Source organism: Staurois parvus, unplaced genomic scaffold (genome assembly GCF_062004578.1).
Source record: "Staurois parvus isolate SC_StPar_1 unplaced genomic scaffold, SC_StPar_1.0 ptg000517l, whole genome shotgun sequence".
NCBI classification, from domain to species: domain Eukaryota; kingdom Metazoa; phylum Chordata; class Amphibia; order Anura; family Ranidae; genus Staurois; species Staurois parvus.
This window is the reverse complement of record NW_028318313.1, coordinates 1,225,596-1,253,422: the sequence shown is the minus strand read 5'-3', so window position 1 is coordinate 1,253,422 and position 27,827 is coordinate 1,225,596. Positions and strand designations below refer to the sequence as shown.

At 40.0% G+C, this 27,827-nt stretch overlaps 1 protein-coding gene across 1 annotated transcript in view; it reads right to left on the bottom strand.

Annotated features, from left to right (window-relative positions):
• Nucleotides 1-11,676: 11,676 nt before the first annotated feature.
• CNGA1 (cyclic nucleotide gated channel subunit alpha 1) overlaps nucleotides 11,677-27,827 on the bottom strand; it is a 62,711-nt gene continuing 46,560 nt past the window's right edge. The window contains exons 7-9 of the mRNA XM_089690121.1: nucleotides 26,966-27,073; nucleotides 25,156-25,262; nucleotides 11,677-13,958 (exon numbers count right to left, since the gene is read on the bottom strand). Coding sequence (XP_089546247.1) covers nucleotides 12,547-13,958; nucleotides 25,156-25,262; nucleotides 26,966-27,073 — 1,627 coding nt within the window. The 3' untranslated portion in view covers nucleotides 11,677-12,546. The remainder of the gene's footprint in view (nucleotides 13,959-25,155; nucleotides 25,263-26,965; nucleotides 27,074-27,827) is intronic.

Here is a 27,827-nt window from a genome sequence, read left to right as displayed (position 1 = left end):
TCCTCATCCTCAGAAGAAGAAGAAGAAGGTACTTCTTCTTCTTCTTCTTCTTCATCCTCGTCCTCTTCTTCTTCTTCTGAGGATGAGGATGAAGAAGAAGAAGAAGAAGAAGTAGGATGAAAATAAGATTAATTCCAAGCCGGCAAAAAGTGTATGTGCAGAGCTCCTCTAAGTGTATCTGCAGAGCTCCTCTAAGTGTATCTGCAGAATAGAGGAACTCTGCACATACACTTTTTGCCGGCTTGGAATTATTCTTATTTTCATCCTACTTCTTCTTCTTCTTCATCCTCATCCTCGTCCTCTTCTTCTTCTTCTGAGGATGAGGATGAAGAAGAAGAAGAAGAAGAAGAAGTAGGATGAAAATAAGATTAATTCCAAGCCGGCAAAAAGTGTATGTGCAGAGCTCCTCTAAGTGTATCTGCAGAGCTCCTCTAAGTGTATCTGCAGAATAGAGGAACTCTGCACATACACTTTTTGCCGGCTTGGAATTATTCTTATTTTCATCCTACTTCTTCTTCTTCTTCTTCTTCATCCTCATCCTCGTCCTCTTCTTCTTCTTCTGAGGATGAGGATGAGGATGAAGAAGAAGAAGAAGAAGTAGGATGAAAATAAGATTAATTCCAAGCCGGCAAAAAGTGTATGTGCAGAGCTCCTCTAAGTGTATCTGCAGAGCTCCTCTAAGTGTATCTGCAGAATAGAGGAGCTCTGCAGATACACTTTTTGCCGGCTTGGAATTATTCTTATTTTCATCCTACTTCTTCTTCTTCTTCTTCATCCTCATCCTCGTCCTCTTCTTCTTCTTCTGAGGATGAGGATGAGGATGAAGAAGAAGAAGAAGAAGAAGTAGGATGAAAATAAGATTAATTCCAAGCCGGCAAAAAGTGTATGTGCAGAGTTCCTCTAAGTGTATCTGCAGAGCTCCTCTAAGTGTATCTGCAGAATAGAGGAACTCTGCACATACACTTTTTGCCAGCTTGGAATTATTCTTATTTTCATCCTACTTCTTCTTCTTCTTCTTCTTCTTCATCCTCATCCTCTTCTTCTTCTTCTGAGGATGAGGATGAAGAAGTAGAAGAAGAAGAAGAAGTAGGATGAAAATAAGAATTCCAAACCGGCAAAAAGTGTATGTGCAGAGTTCCTCTATTTCTGACAGTTCTCTGACAGCTTCTTCACATGTACAGCGGTTGAAACATCTGTATCCTAAATGGAAACTAATAGATACAATGTTTCAACCGCTTTACATGTGTTCCTTCTGTCAGAGAACTGTCAGAAATAGCGGAACTCACTGCAGGGACACTTTTGCCGGCTGATCGGGAAATATTCGATTCGCGCACCCGAAGTAGGCAAAATTTCGGATTCGACGCGAATCGAATATTTCCTGAAATTCGTATCGAATTCCGGTTCGCCTGGTTCGATTCGCTCATCTCTAATTACCTGGAAACCCCAAACATAATTTTTTTTTTTTCAAGCAGGAAGAGACCCTAGAGAATAGAATGTTTGTTGTTGCAATTTTTCTGTGCTGGTATGATATTTGCACAGCAGTTTATCCAATGCACATTTTCAGGAAAAAATAGACTTTTAAGTTTTAGTGTACACAAACACAATATAATCCCCTGTTTTTGGTAAACATAAAAGGTGAGTAAATATATACAGTTGCAAGAAAAAGTATGTGAACCCCTTGGGATTACGTGAAGTTTTGCATGAATTGGGCATAAAATGTGCTCTGAACATCATCTAAGTCACAACAATAGAAGAACACAGTCTGCTGAACATAATACTACACAAACATTGGATGTTGCCATGGTTTAATTGCACATAACATGTAAACATTCACAGTGCAGGGAGGAAAAAATATGTGAACCTTTGGACTTAATAACTGGTTGACCCTCCTTTGGCAGCAATAACCTCAACCAAACATTTCCTGTAGTTGCAGATCAGACCTGCACAACGATCTGGAGTAATTTTGGACCACTCCTCTTCACAAAACTGTTTCAGTGTAGCAATATTCTTGGGATGTCTGGTGTGAATCGCTCTCTTAAGGTCATGCCACAGCATTTCAATCGGGTTGAGGTCAGGACTCTGACTGGGCCACTCCAGAAGGCGTATTCTGTGCTATTGCAGCCATTGTTTTGTTGAATTACTTGTATGCTTTGGGTCATTGTCCTGTTGCATCACCCATCCTCTGCGGAGCTTCAGTTGGCAGTCAGATAGTCGTACGTTTTCCTGCAAAATGTCTTGGTAAACTCTGGAATTCATTTTCCCATCAAAGACAACAATCCGTCCAGGCCCTGAGGCAGCAAAGCAGCCCCAAACCATGATGCTCCCTCCGCCATGTTTTACAGTGGGGATGAGGTTTTGATGTTGGTGTGCTGTGCCTTTTTTTCTCCACACATAGTGTTGTGAGTTCTTCCCAAACAACTCAATCTTGGTTTCATCTGTCCACAGTATATTTTGCCAGTAGTGCTGTGGAACATCCAGGTGCTCTTTTGCAAACTTCAAACGTGCTACAATATTCTTTTTGGACAGCAATGGCTTCCTCCGTGGTGTCCTCCCATGTACTCCATTCTTGTTTAATGTTTTCCTTATTGTAGATGTGTCAACAAAAATGTTAGCATGTACCAGAGATTTCTGTAGTTCTTTAGCTGACACTCTGGGATTCTTCTTTACCTCATGCAGCATTGTGCGCTGTGCTCTTGCAGTCATTTTTACTGGACGACCACGCACAGGGAGAGTAGCAACAGTGCTAAACTTTCTCCATTTGTAGACAGTCTGTCTTACCGTGGACACATGAACATCAAGGCTTTTGGAGATACTTTTGTAACCCTTTCCAGCTTCATGCAAGTCAACAATTCTTGATCGTAGGTCTTCTGAGAGCTCTTTTCTGCGAGCCATGGTTCACATCAGACAGTGCTTCTTGAAACCAGTAAACCCAAAACAGGTGTGTGTTTTTTAAGGGCAGGACAGCTGTCAGCAACACATCCAATATCATCACACTGATTGGAGTCAAGGTTGGCTCACTCCTGGCTCCAGTTAGCTCTGGGAGAAGTCATTAAGCTAGGGCCTCACATACTTTTTCCTCCCTGCACTGTGAATGTTTACATGTTATGTGCAATTAAACCATGGCAACATCTAATGTTTGTGTAGTATTATGTTCAGCAGACTGTGTTCTTCTATTGTTGTGACTTAGATGACGTTCAGAGCACATTTTATGCCCAATTCATGCAAAACTCCACGTAATCCCAAGGGGTTCACATACTTTTTCTTGCAACTGTACGTCACATGTCACACTTTAAAATTGCATATGCCCTTGGAACGGCAGCCAACAACAGTATCTAATAATCTCCATAGGCGATGCTTTAAAAGCCTTTACAGCCTGACAGTTTGAAGTTACACAGGAGATGTCTGTCTCTAGTACTATTGCTCATGCAATGACGTTCATGGCGATATCTCACATGTGATACGTCACCGCTTACATATGCATGCAAGACCTATATGCATGTTGGCATATAATGGGGGATGGGGCCCTTCAATTTTTTCTTATTATATATTTTATTAGATTTTTTTATCAGCAGATTAAATTTCAGCTTTAAACATACAGGAGGATACTAGTGCTTCATAACAAGAGACCAGCAAGAAAGCTGACAAGAGGCTATATTAACCCAACAGCAGAGAGTGCTGGCCCAGCAACAAACTATTGGTAACCAGAAAGAGGCAAGCAGACTGCTGGCTGCCCAGTTGGGGGCCTACAGCACCCCAAAGACACCAGTGGGTGGGATGTAAAGGATAGGTTGAATGGAAGCTGCTTTAAAGGCTAAGGTGTGCTGCCCAAGAAATCTGCCTCTTGACCTTGCTGTTTTGTTCTATATTTCTATATGCCATTTGATTTTACCTTATTATGTACATTGGGGGCACTCCAGTCTTCTTTTTATGTTCTTCTAAATGCTGTTTACCTTTTTTTCTGCTGGAGAAGATTTGATACTTTCCACCTCTGGTAGTTTTATCAATTTTCATTATATTTCAGAAGGTTCAACTTTGCATCTGAGACCCCTCTCTGTTCTCTGCATTATTTCCTTTATGTGAGATCCAACCATCTCACAACAACTTCTGGGCCACTTTTTCTGCTCAATTGGGGTGTTTTAATCCCACAAGTACCCCTGTTTATGACAACAATGAAGTTTTATAAGCTATCTAATTGTTTTGTTTGAAACTGTTGCATGCTTTCCCGTAAACACTGAATCATGGACCAATCCAGCCTTATCTTCTAAAGGGAACCTAAAAAAGGTAACTCACTAACTACACACAAACAGTGCATCATATTTTGTTTGTATCATTTGCAGTTAAATTGTCATTGTAACATATGATTATTTGCTTTTAAATTGGATCTCCATGAATATTAAGTTAGACTGCATGTGTACCTCATCCCTAATAAACAATTCAGCAAAAAGAAAAAAAGGAACATAATGGGACTTTGCTAGTACAGTATCAGACAGACTTGTATTTATAAATTTACATATTTATTTGAAATACATCTTACAATGACATCATTTAAAACCAATACATGGCTAACCAACCCAAATAGTAACAGCATTATCTTCTATAGCATTGTATCGTCCAAAGGTCGATGCGTTTCACTTTTTAGCTTCTTCAGGACCCAAAAATTGGTGGCGAAGAGTTCAAATGCCTTAACTAGGAAAATATACATATATGCACACACGTAAATCATTAATCATACAATATAGATTCCACAAAAAAACCATAAACCTTAAAAAATAATCTGTTCTCCGCAAACTCACATATCAACATAGACGGTGATGCGGGGCATCAGCACCCACACAGGAAGTCAACAGCATGGTCTTGAGTGAGCATCCATATCCAACTGTCCCAAGTCAAATGGTATCCTATTCCAAAGAACAAAGAGATAAAATACTAATGAAAGGGGAGATAAAGAAGGGGAGAAAGATGGTGAACCCAAAACACAAGCAACAATAAGTCACTTACTTAATCAGAAGACAAGTAATGGATATGTTCATATGTAGATTTAGCCATACAGGGTATATTCCATAGATGCGTTCATAGATATAATCTAAATATAACAATACATGAAAATCAATGTGGAACTGTCCATTTCTTAGGGATTTAAAAATAATTTGGCACACCCTTCGCAAACACCTACCTAAAACTCCTACCATAAAGACAAGAGAAGGTGCATAGAAGATTCAATGCCAGTCCAGGGTCTCCCGAGTTGGTGGAGCCAAGATGGTGGCTGCCTGGCATCCTCTGTTTCACCGCTGTTAATATTATGGATGTGCTGCACTTCCGTTCTGTGTTTGATTAGCGCAGAGGTGATGTAAGGTTTTGTATGCGCATGCACGGTGCATGATTTTGATTGTGGATGTGGTTTACTTCCGCTCTGTGTCTGAGGGCAGTGAGAAGTGATGTAAGGGATTAATGATGTGTTTCCGGCGGATGATGCCATTTAAGTGCCCCGCCGCACACTGCTCTTGGCGCCATTGGAAAGCACATACGGCGGGCAGATTATGATATGGAGTGATCTAGAGGCATCATACATATTGGTTGACAAAATAGACAGAGGAGATATTGGGGGACTCTTAAGCATGGCTCTCTTTGTTCTATTACAGGAGCCACTGATAAAAGAAGATATCTTGCATTGATATATGTGGTTGCCTAAAGGAGCGGGTTCATATCACGAAATATTGAGGCTGGGAATTGGACCTTCTATGCACCTTCTCTTGCCTTTATGGTAGGAGTGTTAGGTAGGTGTTTGGGAAGGGCGTGCTGGATTTTATTTTTAAATCCCTAAGAAACTGACAATTCTATATTGATTTTCATGTATTGTTGTATTTAGATTATATCTATGAACGCATCTATGGAATATACCCTGTATGGATTAATCTACATATGAACATATCCGTTACTTGTCTTCTGAGGATACCATTTGACTTGGAACATTGGGAGGGGCGTTGGATATGGATGCTCACTGGAGACCATTCTGTTGACTTCGTGTGTGGATGCTGATGCCCACCATCACCGTCTATGTCGTTATGTGACAGTTTCTTTTTTAAGGTTTATGGATTTTTTGTGGGATCTATATTGTATGATTTATGATTTACGTGTGCATATATGCATATTTTCCTGGCTAAGGTATTTGATCTCTTCACCTCCAATTTTTGGGTCCTGAAGAAGCTAACAAGCAAAAAGCATCGATCTTTGGAGGATGCAATGCTATAGAAGATAATGCCAATACTTTTTGGGCTGGTTAGCCATGTATTTTTTTTAAATGATGTAATTGTAAGATGTATTTCAAATATATATGTACATTTATAAATATTTATTTATTTCAGGTGCTTATATAGCGCCATCAATTTACACAACGCTTTACATATATATTGTACATTCACATCAGTCCCTAACCCTCAAGGGGTGTACAATCTAAGGTCCCTAACTCACATTCATACATACACATACTAAGGACAATTTAGACAGGATCCAATTAACCTACCAGCATGTCTTCGGAGTGTAGGAGGAAACCGGAGTACCCAGAGGAAACCCACGCAGGCACAGGGAGAACATGCAAACTCCAGGCAGGTGGTGCCATGGCTGGGATTTGAACCAACGACCCTAGTGCTGCCAGGCGGAAGTGCTAACCATTTATCCACTGTGCTGCTCCTAAATATGAGTCCGTCCGATACTGTATCAGTAAAGTCCCATTATGTTCCTTTTTTTCTTTTTTCAAAATGGATCTCCAAAATGTGAAGATTTGCTATCATCTAGGAAACATCTAGGAATGTTAATTGTACCCAAGCATCGCTCTAAAAATTGAACCTGTGTCTTTAATTCCTTCTGAAAAATAACGTTGCATTTCATAGGCACTCATGCTCTGTAGTTTAAAAGTTATATAACTGCAGTGCTAGATCATCTAAGGCACTGCCTCTTCTGACTGCTAGTCCTATGTGATTTTTAGTGCTTTTTTGGTGAGGTCACTACTGTGCTGCTTACTGGATGGAGAGAAATTTTTACCTTAATACCTGATCTCCCTGCTCCTGCTATATTTCATACAGAGACACAATACAGAACACATTTACTACTTTTAAATATGCCCAAAAATGTGCTGAGGATTAGTTTATGTTGTATATCTGCAATTCAAACAGATATTTGCAATAATCAGGCAATTCGTGGGGTTCAAATGATTGAAACGCACAAATGAAACTGTAAAAAAAGTGAGTAGAATAAACTAAATTTGCTAAGAGTAGCATAAGATAAATTTGTAAGCTTCCACATTTAGGTCCTTTTAATTTTTTTTTGTTATATAAACATTTTGCTATTTATATATTCAAAATAAAACGTGCTCATTTTCCCCATGAAAACAGCATTTGTCAGGAATTATTACCCATATTTGAAGCTTGCTTTAAGATTTTGGCATAATAACCATAAGGCCAGAAAGTGCTCTGAATGCTTTTATTTACCCTGGGATAATAAAGTGATTGTAAAGGTAGATTTTTTTGTTTTAAATAACAAACATGTCATACTTACCTGCTGTGTGTAATGGTTTTGCACAGAGCAGTCCTAAACCTCCTCTTCTTGGTTCCCCTGACGGTGCTTCATGCCCCTCCTTTCTGCCAAGAGCCCACACAGCAAGCTGCTTGCTATGGGGACACCTGAGCAGGCTCCCTCCTAAACCAGTCTGTGGCTTGGACCCACCCCCGCTCTCTGTTTATTGGCTCACTGGCTGTGATTGACAGTCAATAGCTCCTGCTGCTGTCTCAACCTATGAGAAGGGAGAGACCCGGGAAAGCTGAAGCTCTTGTGCACATTGCTGGTTTTTTACCTTCATATATAGAATGCATGAAGGTAAAAAACCTTGAGCCTTTACTACCATTTTAATGAAAGTTAGGTATCGGCAGGAATTGGCTAGCTCTTACAGGTTTTATGATTTTTTCAAAGTTCTTGACATTTTGGAGCTGTTAGAGTGTTTTTTTGTTTTGCTTCAAAAGGAAATCCTTAAGCAGGTAGCCCCTCCCATCATCCTGAGTGTTCTCATTGGACAGGGGAACAGCAGTTGAGCAGGGCTTACTCCAGAAGTCAGGGTAGTCAAGTTGCTAGTAACAGAGTAAAAGTAAATCAGCATGATTTACAGAGGAGGGGGTTCTTGCTGATAAAGGTAAAAGCAGGCATCTTGTAGGCTAAGTTCATATAACTCTGTGTCAGGAAATTGCATAAAATCACTTGCATTCCTGACACGCAGTGAAATGCGGTGTTCTATAGCAGACGCTGTAATGCCTATGAAATGCTTAAAGCACATAAGAACTTGTTTGTGGGATTAAACGTGTTTATGACATCTAGAAATGTTACATCAGACTGCTTAAATTAGATAAGAACTTGTTTGTGCAATTAAAGATGTCTACTTGCTTGTGAAGTTAAAAATCTTTAAGTTTAGGGTAGATAAGAAGCTGATCTGAAGCAAAAGTGTGATATTCTTAGATAACATTGTTTGTTAGGTGTAGTGACTGGGCGTGACTCTGTTATACTCATGGAACCTTTATGCTCGCTCTTCCTAGAGTGAGTGTGGCGCCCACCCACTTCAGGAAAGCTGCCAGAAAAAGGGTTTAAAAACAAGGAGCTTAAGCGGGATCAATTGGGAGCAGTTTTCTTATGCAGATGAGGACGCTCTGATGCTGGGACTCTTGCCAAGGTATATGGGCTCATCAATTGGTTGTGTTTACGGCTTCCCCGTGACCTCCTGTGCATTATGGTTTCAATGGGGTCTGTTCCTTCCTGTCTTCCCATAGTTTTGGTAATGTATTAATTCTATGCGGTGACGTTGTCAAGGATGTGTCTATTTCATGCTGTAATGCTCACATTATTATTGGTGTGTGTTATTATGCAGATTGTGATGACTATAAGATATATTCTCCTGCGTGTCGTGTGATAATAAAAGGTTTTGACAGTGCAAGAATATTGCAGTTGGATTCTGTTAATTCTTGGAGTGCCGAGTGAATGCTATAATGTGCCAGGGCAGGTGTTCCGGTAGTGGGTCTTTCACAATGCTTAGAATAATTAATGGTGTAAATGCTCGTTAAATGTACCTTTGTGTGTGACTATTGTGTGTACATGACATGCTTTTAGTTATTGCACCCAGCATTGCATTACAGACGCACAAGGGTGCCACTAATTCTTATTGGCAAACTCACACATTGGCAAACATGTGCATTTGTAGCTCACACCAAACTGCATGGTACTGCAGCACCATGAATTTTGGTGCAGCAGGATTTTTAAAAAGGATCGAAGACTTCCCCTTGACACGTACGTCCAATAATGTGAACCAGGCCTTAAGAAGGACTTTAAAATTTAATTTTTAAAAATGCAATACAATCTAGCTTTACATTCACATGTAACAAAAATATTCTTTAAAATTCATTTTCAAAATTGTTTTGAAAAAACTGGAAAACCTAGAATAAGTGGAAAAAAAAGACCAAGTATGAAAGCTGCATGCTATACTCATGACCAGCTGTAGACAAACTCATTATTAAATGTGTTGGTAGTACTCAATACAATTGCTCCATAGCTAAACCAAGTACATTTTATTTTTTCAGTGAAGATAATAAAACAATAAGGTCATGGTGTTCTGCAAAAGAGTTGTATAACTACAACTGTAACAGTTGTCTTCTATCAATTTTCTTAAAAATTAAATTGAATTAAAATAACTAGTCATTTGAGTATTAATTAGAAAAAAACAATTAATATATACAGTTTTTCTGTACATGTGGACATACTGTATGCCTATGCCATATATTGGTTAGCTAAATACACACACACACATATATATATATATATATATATATATATATATATATATATACAGTTGTGTTCAAAATAATAGCAGTCAAACATCACTAACCTGATCAGTCACTGTTTTTGGTAGAAATTATATTTCTACATGGCAAATAATTTACTAGCAGGTGTAGTAGAATAATAGAAATCTAACAGACCCAACAGTCATGACATGCATGCTGCTGATTCTGTGTAATTGAATCTCTAATTGAAAGGGGCATGTTAAAAAAAATAGCAGTGTGGAGTTCTATTAGTGAGGTCATTCATTCTTTGAAAAACAGGTGGCAATTATTGCCCTTATTTAAGGAAGGAAGGCAGCAAATGTGGTACATGCTGGTTACAGTGCATTTCTCTCTAAAATTCTGAGGAAAATGGGTAGTTCCAGACATTGTTCAGAAGAACAGCGTACCTTGATTAGAAAGTTGATTGGAGAGGAGAAAACATATAAAGAAGTGCAGAAAATGATAGGCTGCTCAGCTAAAATGATCGCAAATGCTTTAAAACGGCAACCAAAACCTGAAAAACGTGGAAGAAAGCGAAAAACTACCATTCAAATAGATAGAAGAATAGCCAAAATGGCAAGGACTCAGCCAACAATCAGCTCCAGGAAGATCAAAGAAGGTCTAAAGTTACCTGTGAGTACTGTTACAATTAGAAGATGCCTATGTGAAGCCAAGCTATCTGCAAGAAGCCCCCGCAAAGTCCCACTGTTAAAAAAAAGACGTGCTGAAGAGGTTACAATTTGCCAAAGAGCACATTGACTGGCCTAAAGAGAAATTTTGTGGACTGATGAAAGTAAAATTGTTCTTTTTGGGTCTAGTGGCCGGAAACAGTTTTTCAGACGACCCCCAAACACTGAATTCAAGCCACAGTACACTGTGAAGACAGTGAAGCATGGTTGCGCAAGCATCATGATATGGGGATGTTTCTCATACTATGGTGTTGGGCCTATTTATCGCATACCAGGGATCATGGATCAGTTTGAATACATCAGAATACTTGAAGAGGTCATGCTGCCTTATGCTGAAGAGGAAATGCCCTTGAAATGGGTGTTCCAACAAGACAACGACCCCAAACACACCAGTAAACGTGCAACATCTTGGTTCCAGACCAACAAGATTGATGTTATGGAGTGGCCAGCCCAATCCCCGGATCTTAATCCAATAGAAAACTTGTGGGGTGACATCAAAAATGCAGTTTCTGAGGCAAAACCAAGAAATAGAGAAGAACTGTGGAATATAGTCCAATCATCCTGGGCTGGAATACCTGTTCACAGGTGCCAGAAGTTGGGTGACTCCATGCAACACAGATGTACAGCAGTTATCAAAAACAGTGCTTATACAACTAAATATTAATTAAGTGATTCAAAGGAAAGCAAAATCTTCAAACATTTTTCAGTTTATGTAGTGAATGTTTGAGTTTGTAAAGAAGAATACAAACACTGCTATTTTTTTGAACAGTCTAATATTCACTTTTCTATAAATTTTTTAGAGGAACAACACAAATTTGATATAATTTTCTTCATGTTTTGATTTGGAATAGAATGTGTAGTGTTCCCAATGCATTTGTGTGTATGGAAATAAAAGCTATTAGAAGGATTTTGAGCTTTATTCACTTTTTTCAACACACTGCTATTATTTTGAACACAACTGTATATATATATATATATATATATATATATATATATATATATAAAAGTATATTTATAAAGCAGTGAATCTGACATTCAACAAACATTCTTCGCAGGTTAATCTTCCTGGCGCATGTGTGACTGATTGATTGAGTCACCCCCAGTGAATATTTGGTAAAAGTCACATTTACTGTTTTTAAATATGTCCGAAAGCGTATTTAGGATTAGATTAGTTTATTTTGTATATCTGCAATTTAAACAGATCATTGCAATAATCAGGCAATGCATGGTGTTCAAATTATTGCAAAACTTAACTGGAAAAAAGCCACAAATGAAACTGTACAGAAATGAGGGCACAATAAACAAAATTTGGTAAGAGTAGCATAAGATAAATTTGTAAGACACAAATTTTAACTTAAATGTATATTGTGCCAAGAGAAATTGGCAATCAAATTACTGTCCAATAGCAGATAATTGATCATCATGAATAACCCCCACTTATTAAGAATAACCACACCTATTATGTGTTGCTATCTAATATTGTGTTGACTGCATTTTGTTTCCCTCAAAGTTGTGTGAAGGTATCCTTGGGATGTTCCTGGAAATCTCAATAAAAGAATATGTATGGATTCTAACTTTTTGTTTAAATACCACTGTTTATTGACCATTTTAAATTCCTATTAAATATTCTCCATGATTATTATAGTGTGTGATAGTAAAACATTAATTGTGATCATCATGCTAAAATAGCAGAAAATAAATTAAACAATTGTACACCAAATAATTATCCAAATATATCAGTTCAGTTCTATGTAAAGTCTCCATAGCCAAAATAACCTCAGCCAAGATGCTGATTAACTTAAAGAGCACTGCTTGTCCATGTTATACATATCCTAATATAGTATAGGATATATATTTATTTTGCAGACAGAAGTAGTCTTCTCCATTTCTATGTGACTGGTTGGTGTTGTCTTTATGTGTTTCTTACAAACAAAGGATTGATAACAATCCACTGTCAGATAACAACAGAGTCAATTAACTCAACTCAGAAATGTTAGTAAATCACTTTATCCTTTTGGCGGTGGCTCGGTTTCTTGCTTTGCTGCTTCTGGATCTGCAGCCTCCAAAACTTCAGGCTCAGGCTTTAACATGTTCTCAATTTTGGAAACTCTCTGTTTAAGTTTCTGTTGCGCTGAGTCATACTCTGCCAACAGTCTAGCAAATTTGGTTTGCAAGTTATCTACCAAACCTTCCATGTGAGCTACCTTCTCCTCAATGTCTTTGGGGTCAATGCCAGAGTTAGCAACATCTAAATCAAGAAGGCCATCCTTCATTAAAATTTGCCTTCCTTTTTCCTCTAGCATGGCTTTTGCATCAGGATATTCTGTCAAAGCTTCCATCAGGTCATCTTTGGACAGGCAGAAGAGATCAGAATATCCAATACTTTTGATATTTGCTGTTCTTCTGTTACCAGCTTTACTGCCTTTAATATTAAGAATACTAATTTCTCCAAAGTAGCTGCCATCACTTAAAACCACAAATTGTGTAATACCATCATCTGCTACAACAGCAAGTTTACCCTCTTTGATGATGTACATTTCCCTCCCAATATCACCTTTCCTACAAATGTAATCTCCAGGACTATATACTTGAGGTTGCAGCTTCAAGACCAATTCAATCAAAAGTCCAGCTTCACAATCTGCAAAGATACGGACTTTTTTCAATGTATCTAGATGGACATTGATAGCAATCTCTGCTCTTAGTTTGTCTGGTAGGTATTTCAACACTTCTCTTTCATCAACAGCTTTTTTGTTTGTCCACAAATAGTCAAACCACTTAATTACTCTTTTTTCCAAATCTTTACTGACTTTACGGAAATGCATGTACTGTTTGATGGCATCAATTCTGCCTTGGAATTCTGCCCTAGCAGCATTCATGTTTGAAATCATGGAACCAACGTTACCGACAATAGTAGCGAAAATCAATACTCCCACTAAGAAGTCAGCAACCACAAACCAGAATTCAGAATCTTGCACAGGTGGTGGTGTTTCACCGATGGTTGTTAGGGTTAGTGTTGACCAGTAGAGACTGTAAACGTATTTTCTAGCCAAACGGCCATATTCTGGGTGTGAGGTGTTAGGGTAGACCCACGTATCTTCTCCAAACCCTATAGCTTTTGAAATGGAGTAGTATACACAAGCATTCCAGTGGATAATGATTACGATGTACATGATGAGGTTAGATATTCTAAAGATGTTTGGATAGTTGGTCCGCGTCTCAGTTCGTTGGAAAAACTCAAACATTCGAGCAACTCGGAATAATTTATTTAACCTGAGCTCTGGGTAGTTTAGTCCAAATTTGAAATACAGTATGTCTGTTGGTATGATTGACAAAACATCAAGCTTAAATTGTAACGTCTTTTTGTATTTGTCTCTTAGTTTGCCTTCATCTCTTACCAATAGACCTTGTTCCAAATAACCTTAAAATAAAAAAAAATTAAAATCAGTGAAAATATATATGTAAATTGTCAGATATTATAATGTTAAAATATATTATTGGTATGCACAGATCATTACACCTTTTTTTAATTATATATTTATTTGGACTGCTTACCAGCACGGAAACATAAACTCACCACTTCTTTCTTTAACCCGATTCTTAGAATTCCTCCCTACTGGGCTTAAAGAATATGTAAACCCAACATTTCATATTCCTGATATGTGCCTGGTGTACTTTCAGGCAAACGTATCTTGTTCTCTTTGTATTGCTTCCTTTGTGTGTAATCTCTGGTGTTCTTGTCAGTCTCTCTTCTTTCCAATTCAAAACTGACCACACTAGGCAAGAGAGCACACCGTGGTTTGTTCACTAGCTGTGCTGGGAACTCAGCCTGATCTCCTCCAATGATCAGACTTCTGCTGACACCCCCCTCCTGCACAGCCATTTACTGGGAAGATGAGTGTGCTGCAATTCTCCTCCCCCAGCTCGTATACAGCTGAGAAGAGTTATAAGAATAAGAATCACTTATAAAGCAGGGAAAAAGGTGTACATAATGCTATTTATATACAGTCAGGTCCATAAATATTGGCACATCGACACAATTCTAACATTTTTGGCTCTATACACCACCACAATGGATTTGAAATGAAACGAACAAGATGTGCTTTAACTGCAGACTGTCAGCTTTAATTTTAGGGTATTTACATCCAAATCAGGTGAACGGTGTAGGAATTACAACAGTTTGCATATGTGCCTCCCACTTGTTAAGGGACCAAAAGTAATGGGACAATTGGCTTCTCCGCTGTTCCATGGCCAGGCGTGTGTTATTCCCTCATTATCCCAATTACAATGAGCAGATAAAAGGTCCAGAGTTCATTTCAAGTGTGCTATTTGCATTTGGAATCTGTTGCTGTCAACTCTCAAGATGAGTTCCAAAGAGCTGTCACTATCAGTGAAGCAAGCCATCATTAGGCTGAAAAAAACAAAACAAACCCATCAGAGAGATAGCAAAAACATTAGGCGTGGCAAAAACAACTGTTTGGAACATTCTTAAAAAGATGGAACGCACCGGTGAGCTCAGCAACACCAAAAGACCCGGAAGACCACGGAAAACAACTCTGGTGGATGACCGAAGAATTCTTTCCCTGGTGAAGAAAACACCCTTCACAACAGTTGGCCAGATCAAGAACACTCTCCAGGAGGTAGGTGTATGTGTGTCAAAGTCAACAATCAAGAGAAGACTTCACCAGAGTGAATACAGAGGGTTCACCACAAGATGTAAACCATTGGTGAGCCTCAAAAACAGGAAGGTCAGATTAGAGTTTGCCAAACGACATCTAAAAAAGCCTTCACAGTTCTGGAACAACATCCTATGGACAGATGAGACCGAGATCAACTTGTACCAGAGTGATGGGAAGAGAAGAGTATGGAGAAGGAAAGGAACTGCTCCTGATCCTAAGCATACCACCTCATCAGTGAAGGATGGTGGTGGTAGTGTCATAGGGTGGGCATGTATGGCTGCCAATGGAACTGGTTCTCTTGTATTTATTGATGATGTGACTGCTGACAAAAGCAGCAGGATGAGTTCTGAAGTGTTTCGGGCAATATTATCTGCTCATATTCAGCCAAATGCTTCAGAACTCATTGGACGCCGCTTCACAGTGCAGATGGACAATGACCCAAAGCATACTGCAAAAACAACCAAAGAGTTTTTTAAGGGAAAAAAGTGGAATGTTATGCAATGGCCAAGTCAATCACCTGACCTGAATCCGATTGAGCATGCATTTCACTTGCTGAAGACAAAACTGAAGGGAAAATGCCCCAAGAACAAGCAGGAACTGAAGACGGTTGCAGTAGAGGCCTGGCAGAGCATCACCAGGGATGAAACCCAGCGTCTGGTGATGTCTATGCATTCCAGACTTCAGGCTGTAATTGACTGCAAAGGATTTGCAACCAAGTATTAAAAAGTGAAAGTTTGATTTATGATTATTATTCTGTCCCATTACTTTTGGTCCCTTAACAAGTGGGAGGCACATATGCAAACTGTTGTAATTCCTACACCGTTCACCTGATTTGGATGTAAATACCCTCAAATTAAAGCTGACAGTCTGCAGTTAAAGCACATCTTGTTTGTTTCATTTCGAATCCATTGTGGTTGTGTATAGAGCCAAAAATGTTAGAATTGTGTCGATGTCCCAATATTTATGGACCTGACTGTATACAGTAAATGTTTTGCTTTTCTTTTCTACTTTAAACTAAATGGGTCATTTTACAAGGCAAGGGTTTAACATCACTTTAAAATGGAAGACAAGGCTAAAAACAATTATCCTTAAATTGGTAGTAAACCTTGTTAAACACATCCTGCTGGCCGTACGCATATACACAGCCTCTCAGCGGGTGGACTTAAACCATTTGACACCAAATCATGTACATGTAAGTGATTGGGTTCAAGTGGTTATACCATGGATGTGGAGCTGTATGCTATAACCCCGATGTGATGCTGTTTCAAGCAAAATCAATCCTAGCGGTTATTTAGCAAGTTGATTGCTTTTACAGGTAGTGGGAGGAGAGACCCCCCTCCCGCCACCCACCAGCTCGCACCTGTGCGATCAGGGAGCTCGGTATCTGATCTGGAAATGTCTCCGGGGGAACACAGAGCTGGCCAGGGACCCTCTAGTCTCCATGGACTAGGAGGCTGGAAGCGACGTCATTACATATCTTCCGGCTAGGTGGATGTAAACATTGCCTTTTTTTTGTAAAGCATGAGATAAATGGATTTTTTTTATTCATCTCATGCTTTTCAAGGTAGAGAAGAGATCTGGGGTCTTATAGCACTTTATAGGAGACTTACCTAAAATCAGATCCCTCCAGCGGGATGTTGTCAATGCTGACAGGGCTGACAGGGATTCCATCTTCATCTGGTTTTCCTTCCAGGTTTGTGGGCATTAACCGTTTGAATGGCCGAGCTGCAACGATGTCACTCCCGTGCACATGCTGGCGTCAAAACCGTTGCACCACTCTCTCAAAGGAAGGCATGCCTTCCATTGAGAGTGTAGTGCAGGTGCGTCGTTGATGTCACTGGCTGCTACACATTTAAGTATCTCCAAAATAGTACACATTTAATAGATATTCATTGTACCTACAGGTAAGCCTTATTATAGGTTTACCAATAGCACAAGATAAAAAATAGAGTTTACTACTGCTTTAAAAATGTTGCCTTCCCCTCCTCCTACCTACAGTCAGGTCCATAAATATTGGGACATCGACACAATTCTAACATTTTTGGCTCTATACACCACCACAATGGATTTGAAATGAAACGAACAAGATGTGCTTTAACTGCAGACTGTCGGCTTTAATTTCAGGGTATTTACATCCAAATCAGGTGAACAGTGTAGGAATTACAACAGTTTGCATATGTGCCTCACACTTGTTAGGGGGCCAAAAGTAATGGGACAATTGGCTTCTCAGCTGTTCCATGGCCAGGTGTGTGTTATTCCCTCATTATCCCAATTACAATGAGCAGATAAAAGGTCCAGAGTTCATTTCAAGTGTGCTATTTGCATTTGGAATCTGTTCCTGTCAACTCTCAAGATGAGATCCAAAGAGCTGTCACTATCAGTGAAGCAAGCCATCATTAGGCTGAAAAAACAAAACAAACCCATCAGAGAGATAGCAAAAACATTAAGCGTGGCCAAAACAACTGTTTGGAACATTCTTAAAAAGAAGGAACGCACCGGTGATTTCAGAAACACCAAAAGAATCGGAGACCACGGAAAACAACTGTGGTGGATGACCGAAGAATTCTTTCCCTGGTGAAGAAAACACCCTTCACAACAGTTGGCCAGATCAAGAACACTCTCCAGGAGGTAGGTGTATGTGTGCCAAAGTCAACAATCAAGAGAAGACTTCACCAGAGTGAATACAGAGGGTTCACCACAAGATATAAACCATTGGTGAGCCTCAAAAACAGAAAGGCCAGATTAGAGTTTGCCAAACGACATCTAAAAAGCCTTCACAGTTCTGGAACAACATCCTATGGACAGATGAGACCAAGATCAACTTGTACCAGAGTGATGGGAAGAGAAGAGTATGGAGAAGGAAAGGAACTGCTCATGATCCTAAGCATACCACCTCATCAGTGAAGCATGGTGGTGGTAATGTCATGGCGTGGGTATGTATGGCTGCCAATGGAGCTGGTTCTCTTGTATTTATTGATGATGTGACTGCTGACAAAAGCAGCAGGATGAATTCTGATGTGTTTCAGGCAATATTATCTGCTCATATTCAGCCAAATGCTTCAGAACTCATTGGACGCCGCTTCACAGTGCAGATGGACAATGACCCAAAGCATACTGCAAAAGCAACCAAAGAGTTTTTTAAGGGAAAGAAGTGGAATGTTATGCAATGACCCAGTCAATCACCTGACCTGAATCCGATTGAGCATGCATTTCACTTGCTGAAGACAAAACTGAAGGGAAAATGCCCCAAGAACAAGCAGGAACTGAAGACAGTTGCAGTAGAGGCCTGGCAGAGCATCACCAGGGATGAAACCCAGCGTCTGGTGATGTCTATGCGTTCCAGACTTCAGGCTGTAATTGACTGCAATGGATTTGCAACCAAGTATTAAAAAGTGAAAGTTTGATTTATGATTATTATTCTGTCCCATTACTTTTGGTTCCTTAACAAGTGGGAGGCACATATGCAAACTGTTGTAATTCCTACACTGTTCACCTGATTTGGAGGTAAATACCCTGAAAATAAAGCTGACAGTCTGCAGTTAAAGCACATCTTGTTTGTTTTATTTCAAATCCATTGTGGTGGTGTATAGAGCCAAAAATGTTAGAATTGTGTCGATGTCCCAATATTTATGGACCTGACTGTATGTTGTATAGCCTATACTGTACAGAAAAATCTGTGTAAATATATTTTTTTTCCTGTCCAGTCCGGTCATGTGATCCCGAAGCTCCGGCTCATTTGTGTCAGAGAGCAGGTCTGCTGAATGCTGCCTATGTGGGGGATGTAAACATTCAGCTGCCTACGTGGGGGATGTAAACATTCAGCGGCAGACTTGGAAATCCTGCCTGCAACTGCTTCCACAGAGCCTGCCACCTGGCTCTGAACTTGAAGAGTGCTACAGTGCTGCCGCAGAGGTGAGCAGAAGGGAAAGGTTACCATTTGGGGTGTAAATGTGAAAATTGGGGAGTTGGAGTGCAAGAGTTAGCAAAGTAGGGGTGCTGAAGTAAGGAGAGGGGGTATCCTTTGTTGGAAAAGGTGAGCAAGGGGGGTTGAGATGCAAAGGTGAGAAAAGGAGGGGGTGTACAGATAAACTAAGAAGAGATTAAGATTTGGGGTGCAAAGGTGAGCAAAGAGGGTTGTGAAGAAGGAAGGGTTGGGGTGCAAAGGTGAACAGAGGAGTTAGGGTGCAAAAGTGAACAGGGGAGTTGGGGTGCAAAAGTGAACACAGGGGCATGTGCAGTGCTAAAGGGGGTTGGGGTTCAAAGGTGAGCAGAGGGGGCATGTAGAAATAAGTAGGGGTTTGAGTGCAGAGAATAGCAGAGGGATTTAGGATGCAAAGGTGAACTGCGATGTGGTGGAAAAGGATACAGAAGTGAGCAGAGGGGAGAAGAGCGGTCGCTGTAAATACCCCTTTTACATCTTTAGTCAGTGTAAATATCTCAGTTATTATTATTATTATTATTACACAGGATTTATATAGCGCCAACAGTTTGCTCAGCTCTTTACAAAATTACACTAGTGTTTAGTGTAAATATACCTATTACGTTGGGATCAGTGTAAATCTTCTTGTACATTTTTTTCCCAGCAGGAGCAAATTGGATTGTGCTTTGCTGGTTTTATTTGCCTTCCTCTGGATCATCTGTGGGTATAGGATTATAACTCTTTTTTTTTCTCTATGGTTGAACTGGATGGACTTTTGCCTTTTTTCCCCCAGACTAACTATGTAACTATTGCAGTGTAGAATCCCTTCATTATATCAGTGGTCAGTATAAATACTCTCCTTACATTGATGGTCAGTGCTAATCTTCCTTACATTGGTGGTCATCGTAGAAATCCTCCCAAACACTGATGATCAGTATAAAATCCCTCCTTAGAATGGTGGTCAGCATAAATTCCCTATTACACAGGCTGACAGTGTAAATTCCTCCTTACACTGGTAATTAGTGTAAATTCCTCCTTACATTAGTAGTCTGTGTAAATTCCCCCTTACATTGGTTGTCAGAGTAGAGATTCTCCCTTATATTGGTGGTTGGTGTGAAATTCCCAGTTCCCTGGTAATCAGTGTAAATTCCTCATCACATTGGTGGTCAGTGTAAATTCCACATCACATTGGTGGTCAGTGTAAATTCCACATCACACTGGTGGTCAGTGTAAATTGGGCAGCACAGTGGCTAAATGGTTAGCATTTCCGCCTGGCAGTACTCGGGTCATTGGTTCGAATCCCAGCCACAGCACCACCTTCCTGGAATTTGCATGTTCTACCTGTGCCTGAGTGGGTTCCCTCTGGGTACTCCGGTTTCCTCCCACACTCCAAAGACATGCTGGTAGGTGAATTGGTTCCTGTCCAAATTGGCCCTAGCATGTATATGAATGTGAGTTAGGGACCTTAGATTGTACACCCCTTGAGGGTTAGGGACTGATGTGAATGTACAATATATATGTAAAGTGCTGTGTAAATTAACAACACTATATAAGTACCTGAAATAAATAAATAATTCCCCATCACATTGGTGGTCAGTGTATATTCCCCATCACTTTGGTGGTCAGTGTAAATTCCCCATCACATTGGTGGTCAGTGTAAATTTCTCATCTCATAGTTGGTTAGTGTATATTTCCCATCACATTGGTGGTCAGTGTATCTTTCCCACACGTTGGTGGTCAGTGTAAATTCTTCATCACATTGGTGGTCGGTGTATATTTCTCATCATGTTGGTGGTCAGTGTAGAATCCCCCACTACAGAATTCAGAATTTGCCACAGTGTAATGCCTCGTAGCTTGTTTTATTACACAGGATGTTTACTACCTACAAAAACCTACAACTCATCAGAAATCACAACAGGTGTCACAGTACACAGCAGAAATGTCAGTAATGAAATGTGTTCTAAATATTTTATGATAAATGTGTTTGCATTGCCATTATTGTTTATCAATGTATTCTCTGCAGCAGCTGTTGGACTGTAGCACTTTAAATCGATTATACCGACTAAGGCAAATATGTGAAATCACTTGATTCCCCCATCCACACTAAACATGGATGGAGGAATCTCCTATGGTAGCTATTGTGTTTAGACAGCTATGGTTATCCGAATACCCAAGCAGTGACTGCTTCTGATTGGATGATACACTATATTGCCAAATGTATTGGGACACCCCTCCAAATCATTGGATTCAGATGTTCCAATCACCTCCATGGCCTCAGGTGTATAACATCAAGCCCCTAGGCATGCAGACTGCTTCTATAAACATTTGTGAAAGAATGGGTCGCTCTCAGGAGCTCAGTGAATTCAAGCATGCTACCTTGATAGGTTGCCACCTGTGCAAGTCCATCCATGAAATTTCCTTGATTGTAAATATTCTACGGTCAACTGTTAGTGATAATGTAACAAAGTGAAAGCAACTGTGAACAACTGCAACTCAGCCACGAAGTGGTAGGCCACGTAAAATGACAGAGCGGGGTCAGTACATCCTGAAGTGCACAGTGTGCAGAAGTCGCCAACTGTCTGCAAAGTCAATAGCTAAAGACCTCCAAACTTGGTGTGGCCTTCAGATTAGCACAACAGCGCGTAGAGAGCTTCATGGAACGGGTTTCCATGGCTGAGCAGCTGAATCCAAGCTTTACATCACCAAGTGCAATGCAAAGCGTCGGATGCTGTGGTGTAAAGCACGTTGCCACTGGACTCTAGAGCAGTGGAGATGTGTTCTCTTGAGTGACTAATCACGCTTCTCTGTCTGGCAATCCTATGGACTTGTCTGGGTTGGTGGTTGCCAAGAAAACCATACTTGCCTGACTGCATTGTGCAAAGTGTAAAGTTTTGAAGAGGAAGGATTATGGTGTGTGGTCGTTTTTCAGGGGTTGGGCTTGGCCCTTAGTTCCAGTGAAGGGAACTCTTAAGGCGTCAGCATACCAAGACATTTTGGACAATTTCATGCTCCCAACTTTGTGGGAACATTTTGGGGATAGTTCCTTCCTGTTCCAACATTACTGCACACCAGTGCACAAAGCAAGGTCCATAAAGACATGGATGAGCAAGTTTGGGATGAAGGAACTTGACTGGCCTGCACAGAGTCCTGACCTCAACCCAATAGAACACCTTTGAGATAATGTACAGCAGAGACTGTGAACCAGGCCTTCTCATCCGACATCAGCGACTGACCTCACAAAAGCGCTTCTTGAAGAATTGTCAAACCTTCCCATAGACACACTCATAAACCTTTTGGACAGCCTTCCCAAAGAATTGAAGCTGTTATAGCTGCAAAGGGTGGGCCAATTCAATATTGAACCCTACAGACTTATAAAGTCCGTAGGGTTCAATATTGTACGTATAAAGTCAGGCTTTCCACTACTTTTGGCAATATAGTGTATATCTGTTAGGATGCAGTCACAATTCATCCAATAACTTTCCACCCAGGTCCTTCAAATGAAGCTGGCTTTTGTTGAGCTGAGTGGTGCTGACAGGGTAACCCATGGTTCAAACTCTGCGTGATTTGACTCTTAGATTGTAAGCTCCAAGGAGCAGGGCCATCCTATCCCTCTTGTATTGAACTGTATTGTTGCTGTATTGTCTCCCGTTATATTGTAAAGCGCTGAGCAAACTGTTGGCGCTATATAAATCCTGTATAATAATAATTTGGCATGAGCTGTGTATGATAAGTTTAAAAGTTGTAGTTAGCTAAAGAAATTCACAAACCCTTTTGAACAATACGTTACTAGCTGTTTATGGTCCTATTTTGATGAATCTTTCTCTATGCACAGTGTTTGCTAGAAGCACAGCAAAAAAGAAATAAAGAAAAAAAAGGTGTCTTTGGATTTTATTTTAATATTTGCAGCTATGTTAGCAACTTGTCTCAATGTATACAGTTTTCTTAAGCAAATTTTTTTTCTTAAACTTTTGCAATGTTTGGTACTTGAAGATCCTGCCAACACCAGTTGCAGGCTGATAACACTAAAGCCGGTCATACATGAAATCAAAATTCAGCCAGTTCACCAGTGTCAAATTTGATCTATGTATGGGCAGGCTGATTTTACCCAAGTCAATCTATTAATCAACTTGGGTACAACCAACCTGTCAACATTTTTTTACATGTAATTACTGCCAGCGGCTATAGCTGCTAGCAGTAATCAATGTGTTCTGCTGGCTTGGAAGGCTCCCTCAGTCGGCAGAACACAATATCCCTGCAGGAGACATTCTCACATCAACATTGACTGTGCTGATGGGGAAATTGAGTGATTTTCTTTCCTTCCACCTATGGTGGGAGAAAGGAAAATAAAATCATCTATGGGCTGCCTTAAGCTGGCTACAGATGATGCGATTTTATTTCCTGTAACCACAATCAGCCTGCTCATAGATGGACTGAACTGACCGGGATTCAAACCATCTATGGCCGGCTTTAGACAATGCCTCACAATTAGCAGCAGCATAGTCAGTCTGCCATATATGCTCCTTTATTTCACTGCCTATCTGATTGAGCTGCCTATCAGACCGGTAAAATAGACATCCCAGCAGCCAACTGAAGCAGGGAGAATGGCATGCTGACAAGACTGCTGCTAATTGTGAGACAATAGATTAAATGTCACCCTGCAACAGGAAATTATGTTAATGGAAGGTTCCCCAGAAAAGAAGCTTTGCAACAGATTCACAAAAAAATATTTGCTTAAAATGTTACTAAACCCAGGACCCTGCATTCACTATATCTGGTCTCTCGCAGTACACAGAGCATGGAAATGCAATTATTTTGGTAAATATAAACTGCTAAATACCTTTACTCATCAGAAGTTAGAACAATCTTGTGACTTCTATCAGTGTCTAGCAGGTCACTGGTTAAAGCTGGTAGGAGGAGTTTTTATTCTGTCCTACAAGGCTGCTGGACCCCTGACCCTCTGTCTGGACAGTTCTGATTGGCCATGTGCTGATCACAAGATTTCAAGAAAAAAAAACTTCCTAGCAATACACACCAAACTGAGCACAGCAGCTTGCCCCCAAGACTCTGTTCTATCAGGAGATGGATTGGGGACAGTAGAAGAAGGGGAGGATCAGAGAAGACAGGCTCAAACATCCTTTTTGCACAATGTGGATTAACCCCTTAGGTTCCATAATGAGTATAAAAAGTATGCTTTACTGCATATACAGACTGATTTTACTGTTGTGGATTTAGAAACACTTTAAAGAGGTAGTAAACTCTTTTTTATAAACTTTTATCTACCAGTAAGCTTATAATAAAGCTTACATGTAGTTAGAATTAATATCTTATAAAATGTGCACTGTTTAGGAGATATTTGCTCTTTTTTTGAGCCAGCGCATGCACTCGGAAGGAATGGCATCAGGGGTGGACTGACAACTCATGGGGCCCCCGGGCAATAGGGGATCATGGGGCCCCTGTGTCCTTGCCCAAACTCAAAAAAGCCTATGAAAAAGGTACCAGGGGCATCTCATGGGGCCCCCTACTGACCACGGGCCCTTGGGCAGTGCCCGAGTTTCCAAATGGTCAGTCCACCCCTGAACGGCATACTAGTGTCGTTCCTGCTGAGTACTGTGTCGTAGCTCGGGACTCCTGAGTGCATGCGTGGGAGTGACGTCATCGCAGCTCAGCCATTCAGACAGCTGAAGCTCACGAACCTGGAAGTAATACCAGGAGAAGATGGAAGCCTCTACAGCTGCTGGAGGGCTTTGTTTTAAGGTAAGTCCTTCATAATGTGCTAGTATTCGATGCATACTAGTACAATATGACATTTGTTTTTTTATCTGCGGTTTACTACTGCTTAAAGTAAACTGTATACAGTAAGTCATGTTGACAAACATGTTGACTAAAAAATTGTTTTAGGGTCTACAATACACATGAATGTAACACACTTTTCCTGCTAAAAATGTGTTGCAGTTCACTGTGGTAATGTATCCCTTGATGGTAGCAAGTACTGAGCTTCATAGATTTACATACAAATGTACCTGTTCTTGTTCTCACAAACATGTCTGCTATGTAAATTACATCAGACAAATAGTCGAGTACGAACCATACTTCCAAATAGTCTTGCTGAAGTTCATCAAAACATGCCCTGCAAGAAAAATAATAAATGAATGTTTAATACTTCGGTACTCTATATTGTGATACTACAGCATTTCATACTGGTGCATCATAAGTTAAATTTCATCATTACTGGGGCTGTAATAATATCATACAGATTGCTGCTGAACACCCGTATACTAAGCAAAGGGACTATGCTTCAGGAGGATGTACTCACAGCATAAGACAATTGACCAGGCCTATCCTAGAGGCAGCGCTGTCACTTATCATCCTGTCAGTTATTATGCGTTTCATTCTCACAATCATAGACTGTGCTTCCAAAAATATTAATGAGGACATGTGAAATGTTAGTTTACAATACATGGTTTATAAGGATGAAAAAAGACATAGATGCATCCAGTTCAACCAATGCATGCGTGTGTGTATTCGATTTGTATTCTCTAACATTCCCAGAACCCTGCTTGTTCTGCTTCGTGAGGAAGAGGTTTACATTTTTCTAAAGTCGTTGACACTCTCTAAGCTTAAACCTCCTTTCTTCTAACCTCCATTTTTTAAGTTTGATTATTTTAATCATATATATGGGGTTTATTTATTAACTAACCCTTTTGCTGTTTTTGCATTTCTTTTGCACGCATGTTTAAAAAATCATTTTAGGCCTGAAGATTACACAAAACACCAAAACATTATATATTTTCTGAAAGCAGACACCGTAGAGAACACAGTAGTGGTAGTTCCATTTTTTTATGTCACGCGATATTACTGCAAAGGTCTAGGAAACACAATAAACACACTAAAGTGAATTATAGGGCAAAGAAATGCAATACATTACCCACATTTTTTGTAATATATAAAAGATGAGGTTGCACTGAGTAAATAGATACCCAACATGTCAAAGCTTAATTTTGTGTGCATCCATGCAGAGCAATACAAAGCAGCATGCTGGTGCTGAAAGGGGAGAGATCTGTATTGTTTACAGACCTCTCCCCTGTCAGTGTTACTCAGCAATCGCCGGGTGCCAGCGGGGAATCTCCAGCCAGGACCCGGTGATTGACAGCTGTAGCCATCAATGGCGGCGCGGGTAGGGCGACCCTCTACCCAGTAATGCAAAATCACATCTATATACGTGATTTTACATAGCCCTGCCGCCCTGTAGCAGTAGTTCTGCTATAGGGTGGTCGGGAAGTGGTTAATGCCTGCTAGTGACTACAGAAAAAAATATATATATATCATATTAAAGGATAAGTTAATCTTTATGGTCATCTTTGATCCAAAGGTAGATCAGTTATTTAGATGAGGGTACAAGGCCAAGGCAATAATTGTGCCCTAGGGCTTTATAGCCTACTCTGTAGTTCAGCAAAAGAGTATCTAAAAAGAATTACATGTACAGTATCTGAGGATATAACCAAAAGTAGCTCTTTTAATCATATGGGGCATACTCTCATATTTTCTGCACCTGGGGGGAGTATGTAGTGAGGGATCCGAATCTGGAGAATGATTTTAAAGATGTACTAATCTTGTATGCATCTGCCCAATGTTTTAGGTGTAAACTCATTTCAGGGGTACATAGTAAACTGCAGGGATTATTTAAAAGGTTGACTGATACGACGACATTTGAAAAAATGATTTTGACAGGAAATGTGCTTTGTAGAAAAACGTAGGGTTTCAGACAAAGCCCATTGTAACTCTTTTCTCAGCAGTGAATAGAAAAGATTGAATAACAAAATTGAAGGTCACCTTGCAATAATCATGGTCCAGTTGTACATTACTGGCATTGTAATGCAAAATAGCCAGTTGTAATAAGCATTCCCAGATGGGTCAATAACATAGATTTCTTTCTTTGGCCTGGAGAGAAAAGAGAAAATTGGTAAATCTATTAAACATCCAAATATCTTCTAAACTGAAGTGAGCAAACAAGAAAATGGCACATATTTAGTTAAAACAAACAATTTGACAACTTTTAAACTGAAGTGTAATCTGCATATATTAAACATACCTTAGTTTAGACTCAGTGATGTAATGGATCTCTGTGCTTCTCTATATTGGCAGAGTATTGCTGATGGGGGGGCAGGCAGGGCCGTACATACTGTAGCTTACTGAAATAATCACAGCATCCTGCTTCAGTATTCCTCTCAAGAGCCCTCAGCCCTAATGCAGTGGGCTGGATTTTAGTAGGTTTTATGCAAATATCAGAATGCCTTAATTGGTGGGGGTCAGTTTGGAGCAGGGGGCTTTCCTAGGCTGGCTGTATGTGCATGCAGAAAGCCCTAGGGAACACCCATATATGATTCTGAGCCTCCATGATTAAAAAAACTGAAATCCACAAATGCAAGAAACGGGCCAGTGACAGTCATGTTAGGTAGGAAAGCGCTAGATGATTCCTTCAGCCATAAATGAGCCCTATCTGATTTACTGCAAAATGTAATGCACAATGCGAGAGGCTCACAGCGTGCAGTAAAATGACAGAACAGAAGTACAGAAACAGGAACCTGTACAATTGTGCAAGACTGAAGGTAAGGTCGAAGTTCAGCTTTAAATGTTTCCTAAAATTTGTAGTAACATGGAAAAATAGAAGAATATGGCTGGCAGAACAAGATCA